Source organism: Oncorhynchus nerka, linkage group LG23 (assembly GCF_034236695.1).
Source record: "Oncorhynchus nerka isolate Pitt River linkage group LG23, Oner_Uvic_2.0, whole genome shotgun sequence".
NCBI classification, from domain to species: domain Eukaryota; kingdom Metazoa; phylum Chordata; class Actinopteri; order Salmoniformes; family Salmonidae; genus Oncorhynchus; species Oncorhynchus nerka.
The window spans coordinates 6,658,068-6,683,651 of NC_088418.1; the positions used below are offsets into that span (position 1 = coordinate 6,658,068).

General features: G+C 45.0%; 1 protein-coding gene across 1 annotated transcript in view; it reads left to right on the forward strand.

The window, feature by feature from the left end:
- The first annotated feature begins 1,012 nt into the window (after window positions 1–1,012).
- The window catches only part of LOC115122462 (calpain-2 catalytic subunit-like), a 63,125-nt gene continuing 38,553 nt past the window's right edge, over window positions 1,013–25,584 (forward strand). Inside the window, exons 1-4 of the mRNA XM_065007808.1 lie at window positions 1,013–1,291; window positions 2,220–2,289; window positions 8,171–8,292; window positions 25,329–25,462. Coding sequence (XP_064863880.1) covers window positions 1,055–1,291; window positions 2,220–2,289; window positions 8,171–8,292; window positions 25,329–25,462 — 563 coding nt within the window. The 5' untranslated portion in view covers window positions 1,013–1,054. The remainder of the gene's footprint in view (window positions 1,292–2,219; window positions 2,290–8,170; window positions 8,293–25,328; window positions 25,463–25,584) is intronic.

A 25,584-nucleotide genomic window follows, 5' to 3' on the forward strand; every position in this document is an offset into this window, starting at 1 on the left:
GTATTCTGTAAATTAAAAAAACTTTCCCAAGACAGTTCACAGATGTCAATTTAAACCATTTTTTCCAATTTATTCTTTACTAAATTTAGCTAACAGATGTTTAATCCAGAGATTCTTACCTTTGCCAGGATTCAGCAGTCTCATCCACATCATCATGGCCCATTAGCAGCTAATATTGATAAAAGTCACCTTGTCTGAGAAAGATTTATGGTTATCAAAACGGCACACCTGGGTAAGCCTACGTGAAACACAGCCCTTATTTAAAGTGTTACTTAAATCCCCTATAGGAAAAGTAATGGTGGAAAAACGATTGGAACCATTTCTGTATTTGACCGCTAGGTTTTATGGGTATTATGACTCATACTGTGGTACTCTATAAGGGCAGCATAACTTTTAATTTATGGAAGTTGTTCCTTTCTTTATCAGGCATGTAATGTGGTTCTATTTGTCGAGTTAGCTATTGTGATATTTATATTTATATATTTTTATATTTTACTGTTCGGAAAGTGCAAGTCACTTGGTGGTGGTCTGGCTGGTAGCGCCTGGCTGTCATTGAGGTCTAGTAACGGCTGATGGCTAATGCCCCCTGCTGGTAGACATTATTACTGCAACACGTTGGCCAGATGTGGCATGAACGTCCACAAATCTTAGGGTAGAGCGCCATCTTTCGGCCATCAACCGCACACACCTGTGGCTTTTTACCTGTATGTTCATAGCATGGAATAGAGTAGAGAATTGACTCGGACTTTATATTAATCCACCCATATGATGTTCAAAAAGATTATTTCAATTCCAGGTGAGTGTACATCCGGAGTAGTTGATCTTCAGTGTTCATTTTCACAATAAATACTTTTGAACTGGTAAACGTTGACGAAATGAACAATTCCTGATAGTTCCGGTCATAGAAATCTATGTAAACATTGTAAAAAAAATATATAAAAAAATAACTTGCACAGACTTGCAAACCACGCCTGAAAATTCAGGGGCGGAGGAGAAGAATTTGACTATTCCAACACAACTGTTTTCCTCTTCACTGTCAACACAGACTTCCACAATGGCTGGTGTGGCATCTACGTTGGCCAAGAAGAGGGCATTGGCCGCTGGGTTTGGCACTAATGCCAACGCGTCAAAGTACCTAAACCAAGACTTCCAATCTCTCAGGAGCGAGTGTCTAAGAAAAGGTTCGATATTTACCGATTGCACTTTTCCAGCTGCACCCGAGTCGCTCGGATTCAAAGAGCTTGGCCCGAATACTTCCAAAACCAGAGGTGTGCAATGGAAGAGACCTGGGGTAAATTACTGCGCCTCTTATACTCACTGCATTTACGCATGATTGAAGTGTCTGTCTGCTCTATTGACTAGAAGTTCACTGCACTTTAAAAAAAATATATATATACACAAATAGACCAAAGTGTTATTAAAAATTGCATTTCCTATCACTGGAAGAAAAAAAACGCCTGAACATGTGTCAGTTGTTTTTAGATGGGCGAGTCCGGATGCGTGTCCTTTTTGATACCCTATGGCTAATCGGTGTAAATCCATTCACATTACAATATTATTTTCTAACTAAAGCAACTCATGTCTTGGGTTAAATCAATGACCGATCCAGCTATTTATACGAAACTTTAGTTACACATCTGATCTGATCCTACATGGTTTTGGCTGTGGTAGATGTGATCTGTGATCTGATCCTACAGGGTTTGCGCTGTGGTAGATGTGATCTGTGATCTGATCCTACAGGGTTTTGGCTGTGGTAGATGTGATCTGTGATCTGATCCTACAGGGTTTTGGCTGTGAATAGATCTGATCGGTGATCTGATCCTACATGGTTTTGGCTGTGGTAGATGTGATCTGTGATCTGATCCTACAGAGTTTGGGCTGTGGTAGATGTGATCTGTGATCTGATCCTACAGGGTTTTGGCTGTGAATAGATCTGATCTGTGATCTGATCCTACAGGGTTTGGGCTGTGGTAGATGTGATCTGTGATCTGATCCTACAGGGTTTTGGCTGTGAATAGATCTGATCTGTGGTCTGATCCTACAGGGTTTTGGCTGTGGTAGTGTTGACAGTAGATCAACTCCATGTCTAGGCTAACTCATGTGTATAGACATTATCTCCCTGAGTAAAGATAGTGTATGACTGTAAACAGTGCTGTTAAAGATTGGCCCTCAGTATATCTTTCACAGTCTTACTCGTGTTTTGATCCCTCCCTGAATAGGAACTGGTGTCCAACCCAGAATTCATCGTTGGTGGAGCCACGAGAACCGACATCTGCCAAGGAGGTCTGGGTAAGTCTACCTTTACATTAGGAGTTCTGGGTGAGTCTACCATTTACATTAGGAGGTCTGGGTGAGTCTACCCTTTACATTAGGAGGTCTGGGTAAGTCTACCTTTACATTAGGAGGTCTGGGTAAGTCTACCCTTTACATTAGGAGGTCTGGGTAAGTCTACCCTTTACATTAGGAGGTCTGGGTGAGTCTACCCTTTACATTAGGAGGTCTGGGTAAGTCTACCTTTACATTAGGAGGTCTGGGTAAGTCTACCTTTACATTGGGAGGTCTGGGTAAGTCTACCTTTACATTAGGAGGTCCGGGTAAGTCTACCTTTACATTGGGAGGTCTGGGTAAGTCTACCCTTTACATTAGGAGGTCTGGGTAAGTCTACCTTTACATTAGGAGTTCTGGGTGAGTCTACCATTTACATTAGGAGGTCTGGGTGAGTCTACCCTTTACATTAGGAGGTCTGGGTAAGTCTACCTTTACATTAGGAGGTCTGGGTAAGTCTACCTTTACATTAGGAGGTCTGGGTAAGTCTACCTTTACATTAGGAGGTCTGGGTAAGTCTACCTTTTATATTAAGAGGTCTGGGTAAGTCTACCTTTACATTAGGAGGTCTGGGTAAGTCTACCTTTATAACAGGAACCATACCAAAACCACAGGGCCGGTTTGCCAACAGTGTCCATGTTTTCCTCTTTGAGGAAGAGATGGTATAGTAGTCTAAGTGAATGTGATTGATGTGATAGCACAACCAGTTATTGCTTTATTAACCAATGAGGTGATTTGTTTTCCTAGACTACCAATGAATAGCCTCCATCTCAGGTTGTTATCTCTCTCTCAAGGTATAATAAGGACTCAGCGGTCTAAGGCACTGCATTTCAGTACAAAAGGTGTCACTATAGTACCTGGTTCGAATCCAGCCTGTATCACATCTGGCCGTGATTGGGAGTCCCATGGGGGCGGCACACAATTGGCACCAGCGTCGTCCGGATTTGGCCGGAGTAGGCCGTCATTGTAAATAATAATTTTTTCTTAACTGACTTACCTAGTTTAAATAAAGGTTGAATAAAGCATCACCCTAACCTTATAAATCGACCACAGGGATATATTTATATGGAAACCAATCCAGTAAGCCTGCTGGGGGGGAAGTCCGGTCACTCTTTATGGGGATCGTCCCATATAGATGATCTACAGATGGTCATACTATCAACAAACTCTCTGTTGATAACCAGCTGATTGATAAGGTTAGGGTGAGGGCTAGGGTTAGGGTGAGGGCTAAGGTTAGAGTGAGGGCTAAGGTTAGGGTGAGGGTTAGGGTGAGGGCTAAGGTTAGGGTGAGGGCTAGGGTTAGGGTGAGGGCTAAGGTTAGAGTGAGGGCTAAGGTTAGGGTGAGGGCTAAGGTTAGGGTGAGGGCTAAGGTTAGGGTGAGGGCTAAGGTTAGGGTGAGGGGTGAGGGCTAAGGTTAGAGTGAGGGCTAAGGTTAGGGTGAGGGCTAAGGTTAGGGTGAGGGCTAAGGTGAGGGCTAAGGTTAGGGTGAGGGCTAGGGTTAGGGTGAGGGCTAGGGTTAGGGTGAGGGCTAAGGTTAGAGTGAGGGCTAAGGTTAGGGTGAGGGCTAAGGTTAGGGTGAGGGCTAAGGTGAGGGCTAAGGTTAGGGTGAGGGCTAAGGTTAAGGTGAGGGCTAAGGTTAGGGTGAGGGCTAAGGTGAGGGCTAAGGTTAGGGTGAGGGCTAAGGTGAGGACTAAGGTTAGGGTGAGGGCTAAGGTTAGGGCTAAGGTGAGGGTGAGGGCTAAGGTTAGGGTGAGGGCTAAGGTGAGGGATAAGGTTAGGGTGAGGGCTAAGGTTAGGGTGAGGGCTAAGGTTAGGGTGAGGGCTAAGGTTAAGGTGAGGGCTAAGGTTAGGGTGAGGGCTAAGGTTAGGGTGAGGGTTAAGGTTAGGGTGAGGGCTAAGGTTAGGGTGAGGGCTAAGGTTAGGGCTAAGGTGAGGTTGAGGGCTAAGGTTAGGGTGAGGGCTAAGGTGAGGGATAAGGTTAGGGTGAGGGCTAAGGTTAGGGTGAGGGCTAAGGTGAGGGCTAAGGTTAGGGTGAGGGCTAAGGTTAGGGCTAAGGTGAGGGTGAGGGCTAAGGTTAGGGTGAGGGCTAAGGTGATGGCTAAGGTTAGGGTGAGGGCTAAGGTTAGGGTGAGGGCTAAGGTTAGGGTGAGGGCTAAGGATAGGGTGAGGGCTAAGGTTAGGGCTAAGGTGAGGGTGAGGGCTAAGGTTAGGGTGAGGGCTAAGGTGAGGGCTAAGGTTAGGGTGAGGGCTAAGGTTAGGGTGAGGGCTAGGGTTAGGGTGAGGGCTAAGGTTAGGTGAGGGCTAAGGTTAGGGTGAGGTCTAAGGTTAGGGTGAGGTCTAGGGTTAGGGTAAGGGCTAAGGTTAGGGTGAGGGCTAAGGTTAGGGTGAGGGCTAAGGTTAGGGTGAGGGCTAGGGTTAGGGTGAGGGCTAAGGTTAGGGTGAGGTCTAGGGTTAGGGTGAGGGCTAAGGTTAGGGTGAGGGCTAAGGTTAGGGTGAGGTCTAGGGTTAGGGTGAGGGCTAAGGTTAGGGTGAGGGCTAAGGTTAGGGTGAGGGCTAAGGTTAGGGTGAGGGCTAGGTTAGGGTGAGGTCTAAGGTTAGGGTGAGGTCTAAGGTTAGGTGAGGGCTAGGGTTAGGGTGAGGTCTAAGGTTAGGGTGAGGGCTAGGGTTAGGGTGAGGTCTAAGGTTAGGGTGAGGTCTAAGGTTAGGGTGAGGGCTAGGGTTAGGGTGAGGTCTAAGGTTAGGGTGAGGGCTAGGGTTAGGGTGAGGGCTAGGGTTAGGGTGAGGGCTAAGGTTAGGGTGAGGGCTAAGGTTAGGGTGAGGTCTAGGGTTAGGGTGAGGGCTAGTTTAGGGTGAGGGCTAAGGTTAGGGTGAGGGCTAAGGTTAGGGTGAGGGCTAGGTTAGGGTGAGGGCTAGTGTTAGGGTGAGGGCTAGGGTGAGGTCTAGGTGAGGGCTAAGGTTAGGGTGAGGGCTAGGGTAGGGCTAAGGTTAGGGTGAGGGCTAAGGTTAGGGTGAGGGCTAAGTGTTAGGGTGAGGGCTAGGGTTAGGGTGAGGGCTAAGGTTAGGGTGAGGTCTAGGGTTAGGGTGAGGGCTAAGGTTAGGGTGAGGGCTAAGGTTAGGGTGAGGTCTAGGGTTAGGGTGAGGGCTAAGGTTAGGGTGAGGGCTAAGGTTAGGGTGAGGGCTAAGGTTAGGGTGAGGGCTAGTGTTAGGGTGAGGGCTAGTGTTAGGGTGAGGGCTAAGGTTAGGGTGAGGGCTAGGGTTAGGGTGAGGGCTAAGGTTAGGGTGAGGGCTAGTGTTAGGGTGAGGGCTAGGGTTAGGGTGAGGGCTAAGGTTAGGGTGAGGGCTAGGGTTAGGGTGAGGGCTAGGGTTAGGGTGAGGGCTAAGGTTAGGGTGAGGGCTAAGGTTAGGGTGAGGTCTAGGGTTAGGGTGAGGGCTAAGGTTAGGGTGAGGGCTAAGGTTAGGGTGAGGGCTAGTGTTAGGGTGAGGGCTAGTGTTAGGGTGAGGGCTAAGGTTAGGGTGAGGGCTAGGGTTAGGGTGAGGGCTAGTGTTAGGGTGAGGGCTAGGGTGAGGTCTAGGGTGAGGGCTAAGGTTAGGGTGAGGGCTAGGGTAAGGGCTAAGGTTAGGGTGAGGGCTAAGGTTAGGGTGAGGGCTAAGGTTAGGGTGAGGGCTAGGGTTAGGGTGAGGGCTAAGGTTAGGGTGAGGTCTAGGGTTAGGGTGAGGGCTAAGGTTAGGGTGAGGGCTAAGGTTAGGGTGAGGTCTAGGGTTAGGGTGAGGGCTAAGGTTAGGGTGAGGGCTAAGGTTAGGGTGAGGGCTAAGGTTAGGGTGAGGGCTAGTGTTAGGGTGAGGGCTAGTGTTAGGGTGAGGGCTAAGGTTAGGGTGAGGGCTAGGGTTAGGGTGAGGGCTAAGGTTAGGGTGAGGGCTAGGGTTAGGGTGAGGGCTAGGGTTAGGGTGAGGTCTAGGGTTAGGGTGAGGGCTAGGGTTAGGGTGAGGTCTAGGGTTAGAGTTAGTAGATAGTGAAAATGTCTATAGATAGATAGTCCATCTGTAGATGCTCTAATGTCTATAGATAGATAGTCCATCTGCAGATGCTCTAATGTCTATAGATAGATAGTCCATCTGTAGATGCTCTAATGTCTATAGATAGATAGTCCATCTGTAGATGCTCTAATGTCTATAGATAGATAGTTAATCTGCAGATGCTCTAATGTCTATAGATAGATAGTTAATCTGCAGATGCTCTAATGTCTATAGATAGATAGTTAATCTGCAGATGCTCTAATGTCTATAGATAGAGAGTTAATCTGCAGATGCTCTAATGTCTATAGATAGATAGTCCATCTGTAGATGCTCTAATGTCTATAGATAGATAGTCCATCTGCAGATGCTCTAATGTCTATAGATAGATAGTCCATCTGTAGATGCTCTAATGTCTATAGATAGATAGTCCATCTGTAGATGCTCTAATGTCTATAGATAGATAGTCCATCTGTAGATGCTCTAAAGTCTATAGATAGATAGTCCATCTGTAGATGCTCTAATGTCTATACAAATGGGTTAACTGAAGCCCTAATTAAACCAGTTACTGGAAAGCTCAGCTGTTCCTTTGAAAATGTCCATTTAGTCTTCATGTTAAGTTGATTTATTTTACCTTTATTTAACTAGGCAAGTCAGTTAAATTAAGAACAAATTCTTATTTACAATGATGGCCTAGGAACAGTGGGTTAACGGCCTCGTTCAGGGGCAGAATGACAGATTTTTACCTTGTCAGCTCGGGGATTCGATCTTGCCACCTTTCGGTTACTAGTCCAACGCTCTAACCACTAGGCTTCCTGCCGCACCAGATAGTGTAGCCTCGTCCTCAACCGTTAAATCATCTTCTCTTCGGTGTGTGAGTGTGTGTGTGTGCGTGCGTGCGTGCAGGCTATATCATCCTCCGTTTCCTTTTAAGACAGAGGATAAAGGACACTTTTATTCACAGATGGCTTCAGATTGTCAGTCCCCACAGGAGTGCGTGAGCTGTGAAGGTGTGGCTGGTACAAAGTAAACAGTTGCCCAGAGTAAACTAGTACACTGTGCTCTAACCAGTCGTGCTAGTTGACAGTAGATAGCGGTGCTCAGTTCTGTCTGTCAGACAGCATATTCTATAGCGTGAGAGTTTGAGAGAGCAATGGCCGGGGTCGACTAAACCAGTTAAACTAGAATGAACGCCTCACTCGCTCACCGTAAACATGGTAGTTAAGAAAGATTTAACCAGGGTAGGGATGGGGCCCGCCATCCCGCCCAGAGGGAAATGTGTTGATCATTTGACTCATTATGCATAACTCATCTTTAGACACACACACACACACACACACACACACACACACACACACACACACCCACACACACACACACCCGCACACACACACACACACACACACACACACACACACACACCCACACACACACACCCACACACACACCCACACACACACACCCACACACACACCCACACACACACACACACACACACACACACACACACACACACACCCACACACACACACCCACACACACACACACACACACACACACACACACACACACACACACACACACACACACACACACACACACACACACACACACACACACACCCCGCACACACACACCCACACACACACCCACACACACACACACCACACACCCACACACACACCCACACACACACACCCACACACACACCACACACACACACACCCACACACACACACACACACACACACACCCACACACACACACACCCACACACACACCCACACACACACACACACACACCAAACATGTGTCTCCTCTCTGTTCTCTCCAGGTGACTGCTGGCTCCTGGCAGCCATCGCCTCTCTGACCCTGAATGAAGATGTGATGGCCCGGGTCGTTCCTGAAGGACAAGGATTTGGACGTGGAGAGTACGCTGGGATCTTTCACTTCCAGGTAGAGATAAGCTCAAATTCTAGAGTTATACAGGCTGGATCACAAAATGCCAGCCTATTATACATGACTTTTTATTAGGCTCTGGCACAAAGTACACTATAAATCAGTCACATTTCTTTCCAGCAGAATTACTGGTATTTTCCCCATGACCTTCTCTCGACCCCTGACCCCAAATCTAATGAACATTTACGTCATTTATCAGACACTCGTATCCAGAGAGATTTACAATAGTGAGTGCATACATTTTAATGACTCAACCTTATAACCCCTACATTTTTACATCAACAAATTACCTTCAATTCAGTACATTTTCATCTCTTTATCAAAACGAAAAGAAATCAATAAATACATTTACTCAATAGTTTTATTCATTATTGTTATCTTTCTCCAAATGATCTTTCCCAGACAATAATTTGTACTCCTGAATTTTCTGTTCCTAAAATTTTAATTTATTATTATTTTTTTTTTTATTTTGGCAACCGAACTGCAGTTCACCCCCCGACCCCGACTTGGAATACCACTGCTATGAAAGAAACAGTGCTATATTGTGTATATAGTTCAAGTATACAGTATTTAATGTGACTATACAGCTTAAATTAACCCAGCCAGACGTCACACCTTATTCTCATTCTGGAGAACGCTAGAACGGCTGGGGATGAGACGACCATAAGTCAAGCCCTGTCTTATGTTGTCTCATATATGTGGCATTAGATTAACTATGTGACACAGTATGAACAACACCCACACGAAGAGGCCCTGGTTCGCCCGCAGCACAATACAGTACCTTTGTCAAAGCCACAGTTAGGTAGGGCGTATCCTCTGTCAGACGTGCAATACACCCTGGAGATGGGACAATCGGTTAAGTCACTTGTGGATTACCCAAACTCAATAACATAATGTGACTACCTTCAGTTTCTTTTGGATACCCTAAACTCAGTAATGTGATTACTTTCAGTTACTTTTGGATTCCCCAAACTCAGTAATGTGATTACTTTCAGTTACTTTTGGATTCCCCAAACTCAGTAATGTGATTACTATCAGTTACTTTTGGATTCCCCAAACTCAGTAATGTGATTACTATCAGTTACTTTTGGATTCCCTAAACTCAGTAATGTGATTACTATCAGTTACTTTTGGATTCCCCAAACTCAGTAATGTGATTACTTTCAGTTACTTTTGGATTCCCCAAACTCAGTAATGTGATTACTATCAGTTACTTTTGGATACCCTAAACTCAGTAATGTGATTACTATCAGTTACTTTTGGATTCCCCAAACTCAGTAATGTGATTACTTTCAGTTACTTTTGGATACCCTAAACTCAGTAATGTGATTACTATCAGTTACTTTTGGATTCCCCAAACTCAGTAATGTGATTACTTTCAGTTACTTTTGGATACCCTAAACTCAGTAATGTGATTACTATCAGTTACTTTTGGATTCCCCAAACTCAGTAATGTGATTACTTTCAGTTACTTTTGGATACCCCAAACTCAGTAATGTGATTACTTTCAGTTACTTTTGGATTCCCCAAACTCAGTAATGTGATTACTATCAGTTACTTTTGGATTCCCCAAACTCAGTAATGTGATTACTATCAGTTACTTTTGGATTCCCCAAACTCAGTAATGTGATTACTATCAGTTACTTTTGGATTCCCCAAACTCAGTAATGTGATTACTATCAGTTACTTTTGGATTCCCCAAACTCAGTAATGTGATTACTATCAGTTACTTTTGGATTCCCCAAACTCAGTAATGTCACTACCTTCAGTTACTTTTGGATTCCCCAAACTCAGTAATGTGATTACTTTCAGTTACTTTTGGATACCCCAAACTCAGTAATGTGATTACTATCAGTTACTTTTGGATTCCCCAAACTCAGTAATGTGATTACTATCAGTTACTTTTGGATTCCCCAAACTCAGTAATGTGATTACTATCAGTTACTTTTGGATTCCCCAAACTCAGTAATGTGATTACTATCAGTTACTTTTGGATTCCCCAAACTCAGTAATGTGATTACTATCAGTTACTTTTGGATTCACCAAACTCAGTAATGTGATTACTATCAGTTACTTTTGGATACCCCAAACTCAGTAATGTGATTACTATCAGTTACTTTTGGATTCCCCAAACTCAGTAATGTCACTACCTTCAGTTACTTTTGGATTCCCTAAACTCAGTAATGTGATTACTTTCAGTTACTTTTGGATTCCCTAAACTCAGTAATGTGATTACTATCAGTTACTTTTGGATTCCCCAAACTCAGTAATGTGATTACTATCAGTTACTTTTGGATTCCCCAAACTCAGTAATGTGATTACTTTCAGTTACTTTTGGATTCCCTAAACTCAGTAATGTGATTACTATCAGTTACTTTTGGATTCCCCAAACTCAGTAATGTGATTACTATCAGTTACTTTTGGATTCCCCAAACTCAGTAATGTGATTACTTTCAGTTACTTTTGGATTCCCTAAACTCAGTAATGTGATTACTATCAGTTACTTGTGGATTCCCCAAACTCAGTAATGTGATTACTTTCAGTTACTTTTGGATTCCCCAAACTCAGTAATGTGATTACTATCAGTTACTTGTGGATTCCCTAAACTCAGTAATGTGATTACTATCAGTTACTTGTGGATTCCCCAAACTCAGTAATGTGATTACTTTCAGTTACTTTTGGATTCCCCAAACTCAGTAATGTGATTACTATCAGTTACTTTTGGATTCCCCAAACTCAGTAATGTGATTACTATCAGTTACTTTTGGATACCCCAAACTCAGTAATGTGATTACTTTCAGTTACTTTTGGATTCCCCAAACTCAGTAATGTGATTACTTTCAGTTACTTTTGGATTCCCCAAACTCAGTAATGTGATTACTATCAGTTACTTTTGGATTCCCTAAACTCAGTAATGTGATTACTTTCAGTTACTTTTGGATTCCCTAAACTCAGTAATGTGATTACTTTCAGTTACATTTGGATTCACCAAACTCAGTAATGTGATTACTATCAGTTACTTTTGGATTCCCCAAACTCAGTAATGTGATTACTATCAGTTACTTTTGGATTCCCCAAACTCAGTAATGTGATTACTATCAGTTACTTTCGATTAAATGATCTATATTGTTGCTGGTAACGTAACTAACTACAGTGGTCACGTGCGTGCGACACATACATGTGTCACGTAAAGACAGCAAGGGAAAAGGGAATATTTTTCCTAAACAAATGAGGGATTTCGGTAACAGAACTTTTCAAGTAAGAAACTAGAAATGTGTGTGATTTTTGTTGCAGCGTCAGCACCACGGCGATAAGCACTGTTTCTGTGTATTGTATGGTCCCTTTGTCGCTGCATGACTTATGAGGATATACAATGTTGTGGCTTTATGCTAAGTTATTTCCACTGGACTCAACAACTAAAAAAAAAGTAACATAACATCAACTGAATTAAATGTAAAAGGCTTTGAATGATTGTTTTTTTTTAAAGCTTGCGTTATGCTCAGTTGACATTTTCACAGAGATACGCTTGTTTCTCTGATAAATCTGTTTTAAATAACTTTTTTTTAAATAACTGATTTCGCATTAATATGAAAAGTGTAAAGAGCGTCTACTCAAATACTATGTCTAAACATCGATATCCGTCTTACCGTCTTACTTCTCTATTGTTTTTCTGTCCTCCGTATTCGAGGAGAAAGAGGACGTTGAGCCTTCAGTTTGCCTTGATTCTCTCACAGCATCCAGACTAGTTGACACAATGCTTTTTCCCAGGTTCTTGACCACTTTCTCTGCCTTCCATTGATTTAGTCAGACTAATTCTGGTCATTCTACAAGGTCAACAACTCCAATAACCGTTTAAACAAATTATGATTCATGAGGTTTGGACCATTTTGTTTTCTGGGAGGATTAACATATTATTAGGAGAGGCTGCTGTCTGTCAACACTACCACTAGGAGAGACTGCTGTCTGTCAACACTACCACTAGGAGAGGCTGCTGTCTGTCAACACTACCACTAGGAGAGGCTGCTGTCTGTCAACACTACCACTAGGAGAGGCTGCTGTCTGTCAACACTACCACTAGGAGAGGCTGCTGTCTGTCAACACTACCACTAGGAGAGGCTGCTGTCTGTCAACACCACCACTAGGAGAGGCTGCTGTCTGTCAACACTACCACTAGGAGAGGCTGCTGTCTGTCAACACTACCACTAGGAGAGACTACTGTCTGTCAACACTACCACTAGGAGAGGCTGCTGTCTGTCAACACTACCACTAGGAGAGACTGCTGTCTGTCAACACTACCACTAGGAGAGGCTAGGAGAGGCTGCTGTCTGTCAGACTACCACTAGGAGAGGCTGCTGTCTGTCAACACTACCACTAGGAGAGGCTGCTGTCTGTCAACACTACCACTAGGAGAGACTGCTGTCTGTCAACACTACCACTAGGAGAGGCTGCTGTCTGTCAGACTACCACTAGGAGAGACTGCTGTCTGTCAACACTACCACTAGGAGAGGCTGCTGTCTGTCAACACTACCACTAGGAGAGACTGCTGTCTGTCAACACTACCACTAGGAGAGGCTGCTGTCTGTCAACACTACCACTAGGAGAGGCTGCTGTCTGTCAACACTACCACTAGGAGAGACTGCTGTCTGTCAACACTACCACTAGGAGAGGCTGCTGTCTGTCAACACTACCACTAGGAGAGACTGCTGTCTGTCAACACTACCACTAGGAGAGGCTGCTGTCTGTCAACACTACCACTAGGAGAGGCTGCTGTCTGTCAACACTACCACTAGGAGAGGCTGCTGTCTGTCAACACTACCACTAGGAGAGGCTGCTGTCTGTCAACACTACCACTAGGAGAGACTGCTGTCTGTCAACACTACCACTAGGAGAGGCTGCTGTCTGTCAACACTACCACTAGGAGAGGCTGCTGTCTGTCAACACTACCACTAGGAGAGGCTGCTGTCTGTCAACACTACCACTAGGAGAGGCTGCTGTCTGTCAACACTACCACTAGGAGAGACTGCTGTCTGTCAACACTACCACTAGGAGAGGCTGCTGTCTGTCAACACTACCACTAGGAGAGACTGCTGTCTGTCAACACTACCACTAGGAGAGGCTGCTGTCTGTCAACACTACCACTAGGAGAGGCTGCTGTCTGTCAACACTACCACTAGGAGAGACTGCTGTCTGTCAACACTACCACTAGGAGAGACTGCTGTCTGTCAACACTACCATTAGGCAGTGGTGGAGAAAGTACTAAATTGTCAGACTTGAGTAAAATTAAAGATTCCTTAATAGAAAATGACTCAAGTAATAGTGAAAGTCACCCAGTAAAATACTACTTAAGTAAAAGTCTAAAAGTATTTGGTTTTAAATATAATATATGCTAAAATGTACTTAAGTATCAAAAGTAAAACTATAAATAATTTAAAAGTCCTTATATTAAACAAACCATGTAAAGTTTACACCACTGACACTAGGAGACGCTGCTCACATATCAGCCTTGTCTAGAAACAATCCCTTTACCTCTACCACCCTAGAAACAATCCCTTTACCTCTACCACCCTAGAAACAATCCCTTTACCTCTACCACCCTAGAAACAATCCCTTAACCTCTACCACCCTCGAAACAATCCCTTTACCTCTACCACCCTAGAAACAATCCCTTTACCTCTACCACCCTCGAAACAATCCCTTTACCCCTACCACCCTAGAAACAATTCCTTTACCTCTACCACCATAGAAACAATCCCTTTACCTCTACCACCCTCGAAACAATCCCTTTACCTCTACCACCCTAGAAACAATCCCTTTACCTCTACCACCCTCGAAACAATCCCTTTACCTCTACCACCCTAGACCCTAGAAACAATCCCTTAACCCCTACCACCCTAGAAACAATCCCTTTACCTCTACCACCCTCGAAACAATCCCTTTACCTCTACCACCCTAGACCCTAGAAACAATCCCTTAACCCCTACCACCCTAGAAACAATCCCTTTACCTCTACCACCCTAGAAACAATCCCTTTACCTCTACCACCCTAGAAACAATCCCTTTACCTCTACCACCCTCGAAACAATCCCTTTACCTCTACCACCCTAGACACAATCCCTTAACCCCTACCACCTTAGAAACAATCCCTTTACCTCTACCACCCTAGAAACAATCCCTTTACCTCTACCACCTTAGAAACAATCCCTTTACCTCTACCACCTTAGAAACAATCCCTTTACCTCTACCACCCTAGAAACAATCCCTTAACCCCTACCACCCTCGAAACAATCCCTTTACCTCTACCACCTTAGAAACAATCCCTTTACCTCTACCACCCTAGAAACAATCCCTTTACCTCTACCACCCTAGAAACAATCCCTTTACCTCTACCACCCTCGAAACAATTCCTTTACCTCTACCACCCTAGACCCTAGAAACAATCCCTTAACCCCTACCACCCTAGAAACAATCCCTTTACCCCTACCACCCTAGACACTAGAAACAATCCCTTTACCTCTACCACCCTAGAAACAATCCCTTTACCTCTACCACCCTAGACACAATCCCTTAACCCCTACCACCCTAGAAACAATCCCTTTACCTCTACCACCCTAGAAACAATCCCTTAACCCCTACCACCCTAGAAACAATCCCTTTACCTATACCACCCTAGAAACAATCCCTTTACCTCTACCACCCTCGAAACAATCCCTTTACCTCTAACACCCTAGACCCTAGAAACAATCCTTTAACCCATACCACCCTAGAAACAATCCCTTTACCCCTACCACCCTAGACACTAGAAACAATCCCTTTACCTCTACCACCCTAGACATTAGAAACAATCCCTTTACCTCTACCACCCTAGTCCCTAGAAACAATCCCTTTACCCCTACCACCCTAGACCCTAGAAACAATCCCTTTACCTCTACCACCCTAGACCCTAGAAACAATCCCTTTACCTCTACCACCCTAGACACTAGAAACAATCCCTTTACCTCTACCACCCTAGAAACAATCCCTTTACCTCTACCACCCTAGACCCTAGAAACAATCTCTTTACCTCTACCACCCTAGAAACAATCCCTTTATCTCTACCACCCTAGAAAAAATCCCTTTACCTCTACCACCCTAGAAACAATCCATTTACCTCTATCACCCTAGCAACAATCCTCTACCTCTACCACCCTAGACCTTAGAAACAATCCCTTTACCTCTACCACCCTAGACCTTAGAAACAATCCCTTTACCTCTACCACCCTAGACCCTAGAAACAATCCCTTAACCCCTACCACCCTAGAAACAATCCCTTTATCTCTACCACCCTAGACACTAGAAACAATCCCTTAACCCCTACCACCCTAGAAACAATCCCTTTATCTCTACCACCCTAGAAACAATCCCTTTACCTCTACCACCCTAGAAACAATCCATTTACCTCTATCACCCTAGCAACAATCCCTCTACCTCTACCACCCTAGACCTTAGAAACAATCCCTTTACCTCTACCACCCTAGACCTTAGAAACAATCCCTTAACCCCTACCACCCTAGAAACAATCCCTTTACCTCTACCACCCTAGAAACAATCCCTTTACCTCTACCACCCTCGAAACAATCCCTTTACCTCTACCACCCTCGAAACAATCCCTTTACCTCTACCACCCTAGACACAATCCCTTAACCCCTACCACCTTAGAAACAATCCCTTTACCTCTACCACCCTAGAAACAATCCCTTTACCTCTACCACCTTAGAAACAATCCCTTTACCTCTACCACCCTAGAAACAATCCCTTAACCCCTACCACCCTCGAAACAATCCCTTTACCTCTACCACCTTAGAAACAATCCCTTTACCTCTACCACCCTAGAAACAATCCCTTTACCTCTACCACCCTAGAAACAATCCCTTTACCTCTACCACCCTAGAAACAATCCCTTAACCCCTACCACCCTCGAAACAATCCCTTTACCTCTACCACCTTAGAAACAATCCCTTTACCTCTACCACCCTAGAAACAATCCCTTTACCTCTACCACCCTAGAAACAATCCCTTTACCTCTACCACCCTCGAAACAATCCCTTTACCTCTACCACCCTAGACCCTAGAAACAATCCCTTAACCCCTACCACCCTAGAAACAATCCCTTTACCCCTACCACCCTAGACACTAGAAACAATCCCTTTACCTCTACCACCCTAGAAACAATCCCTTTACCTCTACCACCCTAGACACTAGAAACAATCCCTTTACCTCTACCACCCTAGACCCTAGAAACAATCCCTTAACCCATACCACCCTAGAAACAATCCCTTTACCCCTACCACCCTAGACACAATCCCTTAACCCCTACCACCCTAGAAACAATCCCTTTACCTCTACCACCCTAGAAACAATCCCTTAACCCCTACCACCCTAGAAACAATCCCTTTACCTCTACCACCCTAGAAACAACCCCTTTACCTCTACCACCCTCGAAACAATCCCTTTACCTCTACCACCCTAGACCCTAGAAACAATCCCTTAACCCATACCACCCTAGAAACAATCCCTTTACCCCTACCACCCTAGACACTAGAAACAATCCCTTTACCTCTACCACCCTAGACATTAGAAACAATCCCTTTACCTCTACCACCCTAGACCCTAGAAACAATCCCTTTACCCCTACCACCCTAGACCCTAGAAACAATCCCTTTACCTCTACCACCCTAGACCCTAGAAACAATCCCTTTACCTCTACCACCCTAGACACTAGAAACAATCCCTTTACCTCTACCACCCTAGAAACAATCCCTTTACCTCTACCACCCTAGACCCTAGAAACAATCTCTTTACCTCTACCACCCTAGAAACAATCCCTTTATCTCTACCACCCTAGAAACAATCCCTTTACCTCTACCACCCTCGAAACAATCCCTTTACCTCTACCACCCTCGAAACAATCCCTTTACCTCTACCACCCTAGACCCTAGAAACAATCCCTTAACCCATACCACCCTAGAAACAACCCCTTTACCCCTACCACCCTAGACACAATCCCTTAACCCCTACCACCCTAGAAACAATCCCTTTACCTCTACCACCCTAGAAACAATCCCTTAACCCCTACCACCCTAGAAACAATCCCTTTACCTCTACCACCCTAGAAACAACCCCTTTACCTCTACCACCCTCGAAACAATCCCTTTACCTCTACCACCCTAGACCCTAGAAACAATCCCTTAACCCATACCACCCTAGAAACAATCCCTTTACCCCTACCACCCTAGACACTAGAAACAATCCCTTTACCTCTACCACCCTAGACATTAGAAACAATCCCTTTACCTCTACCACCCTAGACCCTAGAAACAATCCCTTTACCCCTACCACCCTAGACCCTAGAAACAATCCCTTTACCTCTACCACCCTAGACCCTAGAAACAATCCCTTTACCTCTACCACCCTAGACACTAGAAACAATCCCTTTACCTCTACCACCCTAGAAACAATCCCTTTACCTCTACCACCCTAGACCCTAGAAACAATCTCTTTACCTCTACCACCCTAGAAACAATCCCTTTATCTCTACCACCCTAGAAACAATCCCTTTACCTCTACCACCCTAGAAACAATCCATTTACCTCTATCACCCTAGCAACAATCCCTCTACCTCTACCACCCTAGACCTTAGAAACAATCCCTTTACCTCTACCACCCTAGACCTTAGAAACAATCCCTTTACCTCTACCACCCTAGACCCTAGAAACAATCCCTTAACCCCTACCACCCTAGAAACAATCCCTTTATCTCTACCACCCTAGACACTAGAAACAATCCCTTAACCCCTACCACCCTAGAAACAATCCCTTTATCTCTACCACCCTAGAAACAATCCCTTTACCTCTACCACCCTAGAAACAATCCATTTACCTCTATCACCCTAGCAACAATCCCTCTACCTCTACCACCCTAGACCTTAGAAACAATCCCTTTACCTCTACCACCCTAGACCTTAGAAACAATCCCTTAACCCCTACCACCCTAGAAACAATCCCTTTACCTCTACCACCCTAGAAACAATCCCTTTACCTCTACCACCCTCGAAACAATCCCTTTACCTCTACCACCCTCGAAACAATCCCTTTACCTCTACCACCCTAGACACAATCCCTTAACCCCTACCACCTTAGAAACAATCCCTTTACCTCTACCACCCTAGAAACAATCCCTTTACCTCTACCACCTTAGAAACAATCCCTTTACCTCTACCACCCTAGAAACAATCCCTTAACCCCTACCACCCTCGAAACAATCCCTTTACCTCTACTCCACCTTAGAAACAATCCCTTTACCTCTACCACCCTAGAAACAATCCCTTTACCTCTACCACCCTAGAAACAATCCCTTTACCTCTACCACCTCGAAACAATCCCTTTACCTCTACCACCCTAGACCCTAGAAACAATCCCTTAACCCCTACCACCCTAGAAACAATCCCTTTACCCCTACCACCCTAGACACTAGAAACAATCCCTTTACCTCTACCACCCTAGAAACAATCCCTTTACCTCTACCACCCTAGACACTAGAAACAATCCCTTTACCTCTACCACCCTAGACCCTAGAAACAATCCCTTAACCCATACCACCCTAGAAACAATCCCTTTACCCCTACCACCCTAGACACAATCCCTTAACCCATACCACCCTAGAAACAATCCCTTTACCCCTACCACCCTAGACACTAGAAACAATCCCTTTACCTCTACCACCCTAGACATTAGAAACAATCCCTTTACCTCTACCACCCTAGACCCTAGAAACAATCCCTTTACCCCTACCACCCTAGACCCTAGAAACAATCCCTTTACCTCTACCACCCTAGACCCTAGAAACAATCCCTTTACCTCTACCACCCTAGACACTAGAAACAATCCCTTTACCTCTACCACCCTAGACCCTAGAAACAATCTCTTTACCTCTACCACCCTAGAAACAATCCCTTTATCTCTACCACCCTAGAAACAATCCCTTTACCTCTACCACCCTAGAAACAATCCATTTACCTCTATCACCCTAGCAACAATCCCTCTACCTCTACCACCCTAGACCTTAGAAACAATCCCTTTACCTCTACCACCCTAGACCTTAGAAACAATCCCTTTACCTCTACCACCCTAGACCCTAGAAACAATCCCTTAACCCCTACCACCCTAGAAACAATCCCTTTATCTCTACCACCCTAGACACTAGAAACAATCCCTTAACCCCTACCACCCTAGAAACAATCCCTTTATCTCTACCACCCTAGAAACAATCCCTTTACCTCTACCACCCTAGAAACAATCCATTTACCTCTATCACCCTAGCAACAATCCTCTACCTCTACCACCCTAGACCTTAGAAACAATCCCTTTACCTCTACCACCCTAGACCTTAGAAACAATCCCTTAACCCCTACCACCCTAGAAACAATCCCTTTACCTCTACCACCCTAGAAACAATCCCTTTACCTCTACCACCCTCGAAACAATCCCTTTACCTCTACCACCCTCGAAACAATCCCTTTACCTCTACCACCCTAGACACAATCCCTTAACCCCTACCACCTTAGAAACAATCCCTTTACCTCTACCACCCTAGAAACAATCCCTTTACCTCTACCACCTTAGAAACAATCCCTTTACCTCTACCACCCTAGAAACAATCCCCACCTAACCCCTACCACCTCGAAACAATCCCTTTACCTCTACCACCTTAGAAACAATCCCTTTACCTCTACCACCCTAGAAACAATCCCTTTACCTCTACCACCCTAGAAACAATCCCTTTACCTCTACCACCCTCGAAACAATCCCTTTACCTCTACCACCCTAGACCCTAGAAACAATCCCTTAACCCCTACCACCCTAGAAACAATCCCTTTACCCCTACCACCCTAGACACTAGAAACAATCCCTTTACCCTACCACCCTAGAAACAATCCCTTTACCTCTACCACCCTAGACACTAGAAACAATCCCTTTACCTCTACCACCCTAGACCCTAGAAACAATCCCTTAACCCATACCACCCTAGAAACAATCCCTTTACCCCTACCACCCTAGACACAATCCCTTAACCCTACCACCCTAGAAACAATCCCTTTACCTCTACCACCCTAGAAACAATCCCTTAACCCCTACCACCCTAGAAACAATCCCTTTACCTCTACCACCCTAGAAACAACCCCTTTACCTCTACCACCCTCGAAACAATCCCTTTACCTCTACCACCCTAGACCCTAGAAACAATCCCTTAACCCATACCACCACCCTAGAAACAATCCCTTTACCCCTACCACCCTAGACACTAGAAACAATCCCTTTACCTCTACCACCCTAGACATTAGAAACAATCCCTTTACCTCTACCACCCTAGACCCTAGAAACAATCCTTTACCCCTACCACCCTAGACCCTAGAAACAATCCCTTTACCTCTACCACCCTAGACACTAGAAACAATCCCTTTACCTCTACCACCTTAGAAACAATCCCTTTACCTCTACCACCCTAGAAACAATCCCTTTACCTCTACCACCCTAGAAACAATCCCTTTACCTCTACCACCTCTCCCTTTACCACCAATCCCTAGACCCTAGAAACAATCCCTTAACCCCTACCACCCTAGAAACAATCCCTTTACCCTACCACCCTACAATCCCTTTACCCCTACCACCCTACCCTAGAAACAATCCTAGACACTAGAAACAATCCCTTTACCTCTACCACCCTAGAAACAATCCCTTTACCTCTACCACCCTAGACACTAGAAACAATCCCTTTACCTCTACCACCCTAGACCCTAGAAACAATCCCTTAACCCATACCACCCTAGAAACAATCCCTTTACCCCTACCACCCTAGACACAATCCCTTAACCCCTACCACCCTAGAAACAATCCCTTTACCTCTACCACCCTAGAAACAATCCCTTAACCCCTACCACCCTAGAAACAATCCCTTTACCTCTACCACCCTAGAAACAACCCCTTTACCTCTACCACCCTCGAAACAATCCCTTTACCTCTACCACCCTAGACCCTAGAAACAATCCCTTAACCCATACCACCCTAGAAACAATCCCTTTACCCCTACCACCCTAGACACTAGAAACAATCCCTTTACCTCTACCACCCTAGACATTAGAAACAATCCCTTTACCTCTACCACCCTAGACCCTAGAAACAATCCCTTTACCCCTACCACCCTAGACCCTAGAAACAATCCCTTTACCTCTACCACCCTAGACACTAGAAACAATCCCTTTACCTCTACCACCCTAGAAACAATCCCTTTACCTCTACCACCCTAGACCCTAGAAACAATCTCTTTACCTCTACCACCCTAGAAACAATCCCTTTATCTCTACCACCCTAGAAACAATCCCTTTACCTCTACCACCCTCGAAACAATCCCTTTACCTCTACCACCCTCGAAACAATCCCTTTACCTCTACCACCCTAGACCCTAGAAACAATCCCTTAACCCATACCACCCTAGAAACAATCCCTTTACCCCTACCACCCTAGACACAATCCCTTAACCCCTACCACCCTAGAAACAATCCCTTTACCTCTACCACCCTAGAAACAATCCCTTAACCCCTACCACCCTAGAAACAATCCCTTTACCTCTACCACCCTAGAAACAACCCCTTTACCTCTACCACCCTCGAAACAATCCCTTTACCTCTACCACCCTAGACCCTAGAAACAATCCCTTAACCCATACCACCCTAGAAACAATCCCTTTACCCCTACCACCCTAGACACTAGAAACAATCCCTTTACCTCTACCACCCTAGACATTAGAAACAATCCCTTTACCTCTACCACCCTAGACCCTAGAAACAATCCCTTTACCCCTACCACCCTAGACCCTAGAAACAATCCCTTTACCTCTACCACCCTAGACCCTAGAAACAATCCCTTTACCTCTACCACCCTAGACACTAGAAACAATCCCTTTACCTCTACCACCCTAGAAACAATCCCTTTACCTCTACCACCCTAGACCCTAGAAACAATCTCTTTACCTCTACCACCCTAGAAACAATCCCTTTATCTCTACCACCCTAGAAACAATCCCTTTACCTCTACCACCCTAGAAACAATCCATTTACCTCTATCACCCTAGCAACAATCCCTCTACCTCTACCACCCTAGACCTTAGAAACAATCCCTTTACCTCTACCACCCTAGACCTTAGAAACAATCCCTTTACCTCTACCACCCTAGACCCTAGAAACAATCCCTTAACCCCTACCACCCTAGAAACAATCCCTTTATCTCTACCACCCTAGACACTAGAAACAATCCCTTAACCCCTACCACCCTAGAAACAATCCCTTTATCTCTACCACCCTAGAAACAATCCCTTTACCTCTACCACCCTAGAAACAATCCATTTACCTCTATCACCCTAGCAACAATCCCTCTACCTCTACCACCCTAGACCTTAGAAACAATCCCTTTACCTCTACCACCCTAGACCTTAGAAACAATCCCTTAACCCATACCACCCTAGAAACAATCCCTTTACCCCTACCACCCTAGACCCTAGAAACAATCCCTTAACCCCTACCACCCTAGAAACAATCCCTTTATCTCTACCACCCTAGACCCTAGAAACAATCCCTTAACCCCTACCACCCTAGAAACAATCCCTTTATCTCTACCACCCTAGACCCTAGAAACAATCCCTTAACCCCTACCACCCTAGAAACAATCCCTTAACCCCTACCACCATAGAAACAATCCCTTTACCTCTACCACCCTAGAAACAATCCCTTTACCTCTACCACCCTCGAAACAATCCCTTTACCTCTACCACCCTAGACCCTAGAAACAATCCCTTAACCCCTACCACCCTAGACACTAGTGGATATCAAGGTTGATTCTGGACACGGCCATTCCTTATCAGGTATGTAAGCTAAGGGATGTAAGCTAAGGGATGTACGTTTTGTAAGTTTCCATTGTGTTAGGGTGGGAGGCCCTAGTGAGAGGTGTGGTGTGGGAAACGTAGGGTTTAGCGCAAAACAAGCAAGTCTAGTATAGAAAATCATTGTACCATCTAAACTGCTGTGAAATATATTTTACATAACCCGAACATAGTGTATTTTCAGCAGTTTGAAGCTGGTGTACAAAACCGAAAAGTAAAAGACGCAAAAATGAAACTTGGGAAGCATAGAAATTGTGCACATAGAACAGATCACCTGCTTTTTAGACTTGATTTCAATGCGAATGAGAGATCTATAACTAACATTTCTATGTGAATTTGGTCGGGTCGCATGAAAAGTTATATATTGCAGCTTTAACAATTGAACTAACTATTTAGTAGTCTTATGGGTTGGGGGTAGAAGCTGTTCAGGGTCCTGTTGGTTCCAAACTTGGTGCATCGGTACCACTTGCCATGCGGTAGCAGAGAGAAAAGTCTATGACTTGGGTGGCTGGATTCTTTGACAATTTTTAGGGCCTTCCTCTGACACCGCCTGGTATGGAGGTCCTGGATGGCAGGGAGCTCGGCCCCAGTGATGTATACTCACAGCGACCATGGAGAGCATGATCGCACAGTCGTCCGGGAACAGCTGGTGCTCTCATGCATGGTTCAGTGTTGCTAGCCTTAAAGCGAGGATAGAAGGTATTTAGCTCGTCTGGTAGGCGCACGTCACTCGGCAGCTCACGGCTGGGTTTCCCTTTGTAATCCGTGATTGTTTGCAAGCCCGTACCACACCCGACAAGCATCAGAGCCGGTGTAGTAGGATTTGATCTTGGTTCTGTATTGACGCTTTGCCTGTTTGATGGTTCGTCAGAGGGCGTAGCGGGATTTTTTTATAAGCGGCCAAATTAGTGTCCTGCTCCTTGAAAGCGGCAGCTCTAGTCATTACCTCGGTGCGGATGTTGCCTGTAATCCATGGCTTCTATTTGCGATATGTACGTACGATGCACTTTTTAATGGAGCAGGTGACAGATGTGGTAAACTCCTCAGTGCCATCGGATGAATCACAGAACATAGTCCAGTCTGTGCTAACAAAACAATAGCTTAGCATCTGCGTCATCTGACCACTTCCGTATTGAGTCACTGGTACTTCCTCTTTGAGTTTTTGCTTGTAAACAGGAATCAGGAGGATAGAGTTATGGTCAGATTCGCCAAGTGGAGGACAGGGGAGAGCTTTGTATGAGTCTCTGTGTGGAGTAAAGGTGACCTAGAGTTTTTTTCACCTCTAGTTGCACAGGTGACATGCTGGTAGAAATGAGATAAAACGGATTTCATTTTTCCTGCATTAAAGTTTCCGTCTCTCGGTGAGCCTTTTCTTGTTTACTTACGGCCCTATACAATTGTGCGGCGCTATTGCAAGCATTGGTTTGTGGTGGTAAATAGACAGCTACGAAAAACACAGAGCCATCTTCTCCTTCAAGTGTCTGGGATTTGGGTCTGGTCCGGGATAATCCATGTGTCTTTCGCCTCTGACTCATTGAGGTAGTCCTGGCCCAAATCGAAGGTTAATGATAGCTGTTCTGATGCCCAGAAGCTCTTTGCGGTCATAGGAAACGATGGCGGAAACATTATGTACCAAACAAAGCTACGACCAGTACAAGAAAATATACAAAATAGCACAAATGGTCAGGAGCCTATAAAACTGCCACTATTCCCTCCAGCACCATTCTCTGCAAAGAGTTCTGGAATGTTTGTCCGGCACCATTCTCTGCAAAGAGTTCTGGACTGTTTCTCCGGCACCGTTCTCTGCAAAGTGTTCTGGAATGTTTCTCCGGCACCTTTCTCTGCAAAGAGTTCTGGAATGTTTCTCCGGCACCATTCTCTGCAAAGAGTTCTGGAATGTTTGGCCGGCACCATTCTCTGCAAAGAGTTCTGGAATGTTTCTCCGGCACCATTCTCTGCAAAGAGTTCTGGAATGTAAACCATTCTTTCGTTCTGGAATGCAATGCAAATCCTTCTCATTTGTTGAAGTGGAAATGTAGAATGCTGTCTGTTGTGGTCCTCTTCAGTTCTGGCAGTTTGGTGAGTGGGTGGACGTGGTGATTGACGACCGGCTGCCAACGAAGGATGGAAAGCTGCTGTTTGTTCACTCAGCCGAGGGCTCTGAGTTCTGGAGCGCCCTGCTGGAGAAGGCCTACGCCAAGTAAGAAACAGCACCATAGTACATACATGGTTTATGCTAAGACACAGCACCATAATACATACATGGTTTATGCTAAGACACAGCACCATAATACATACGTGGTTTATGCTAAGACACAGCAC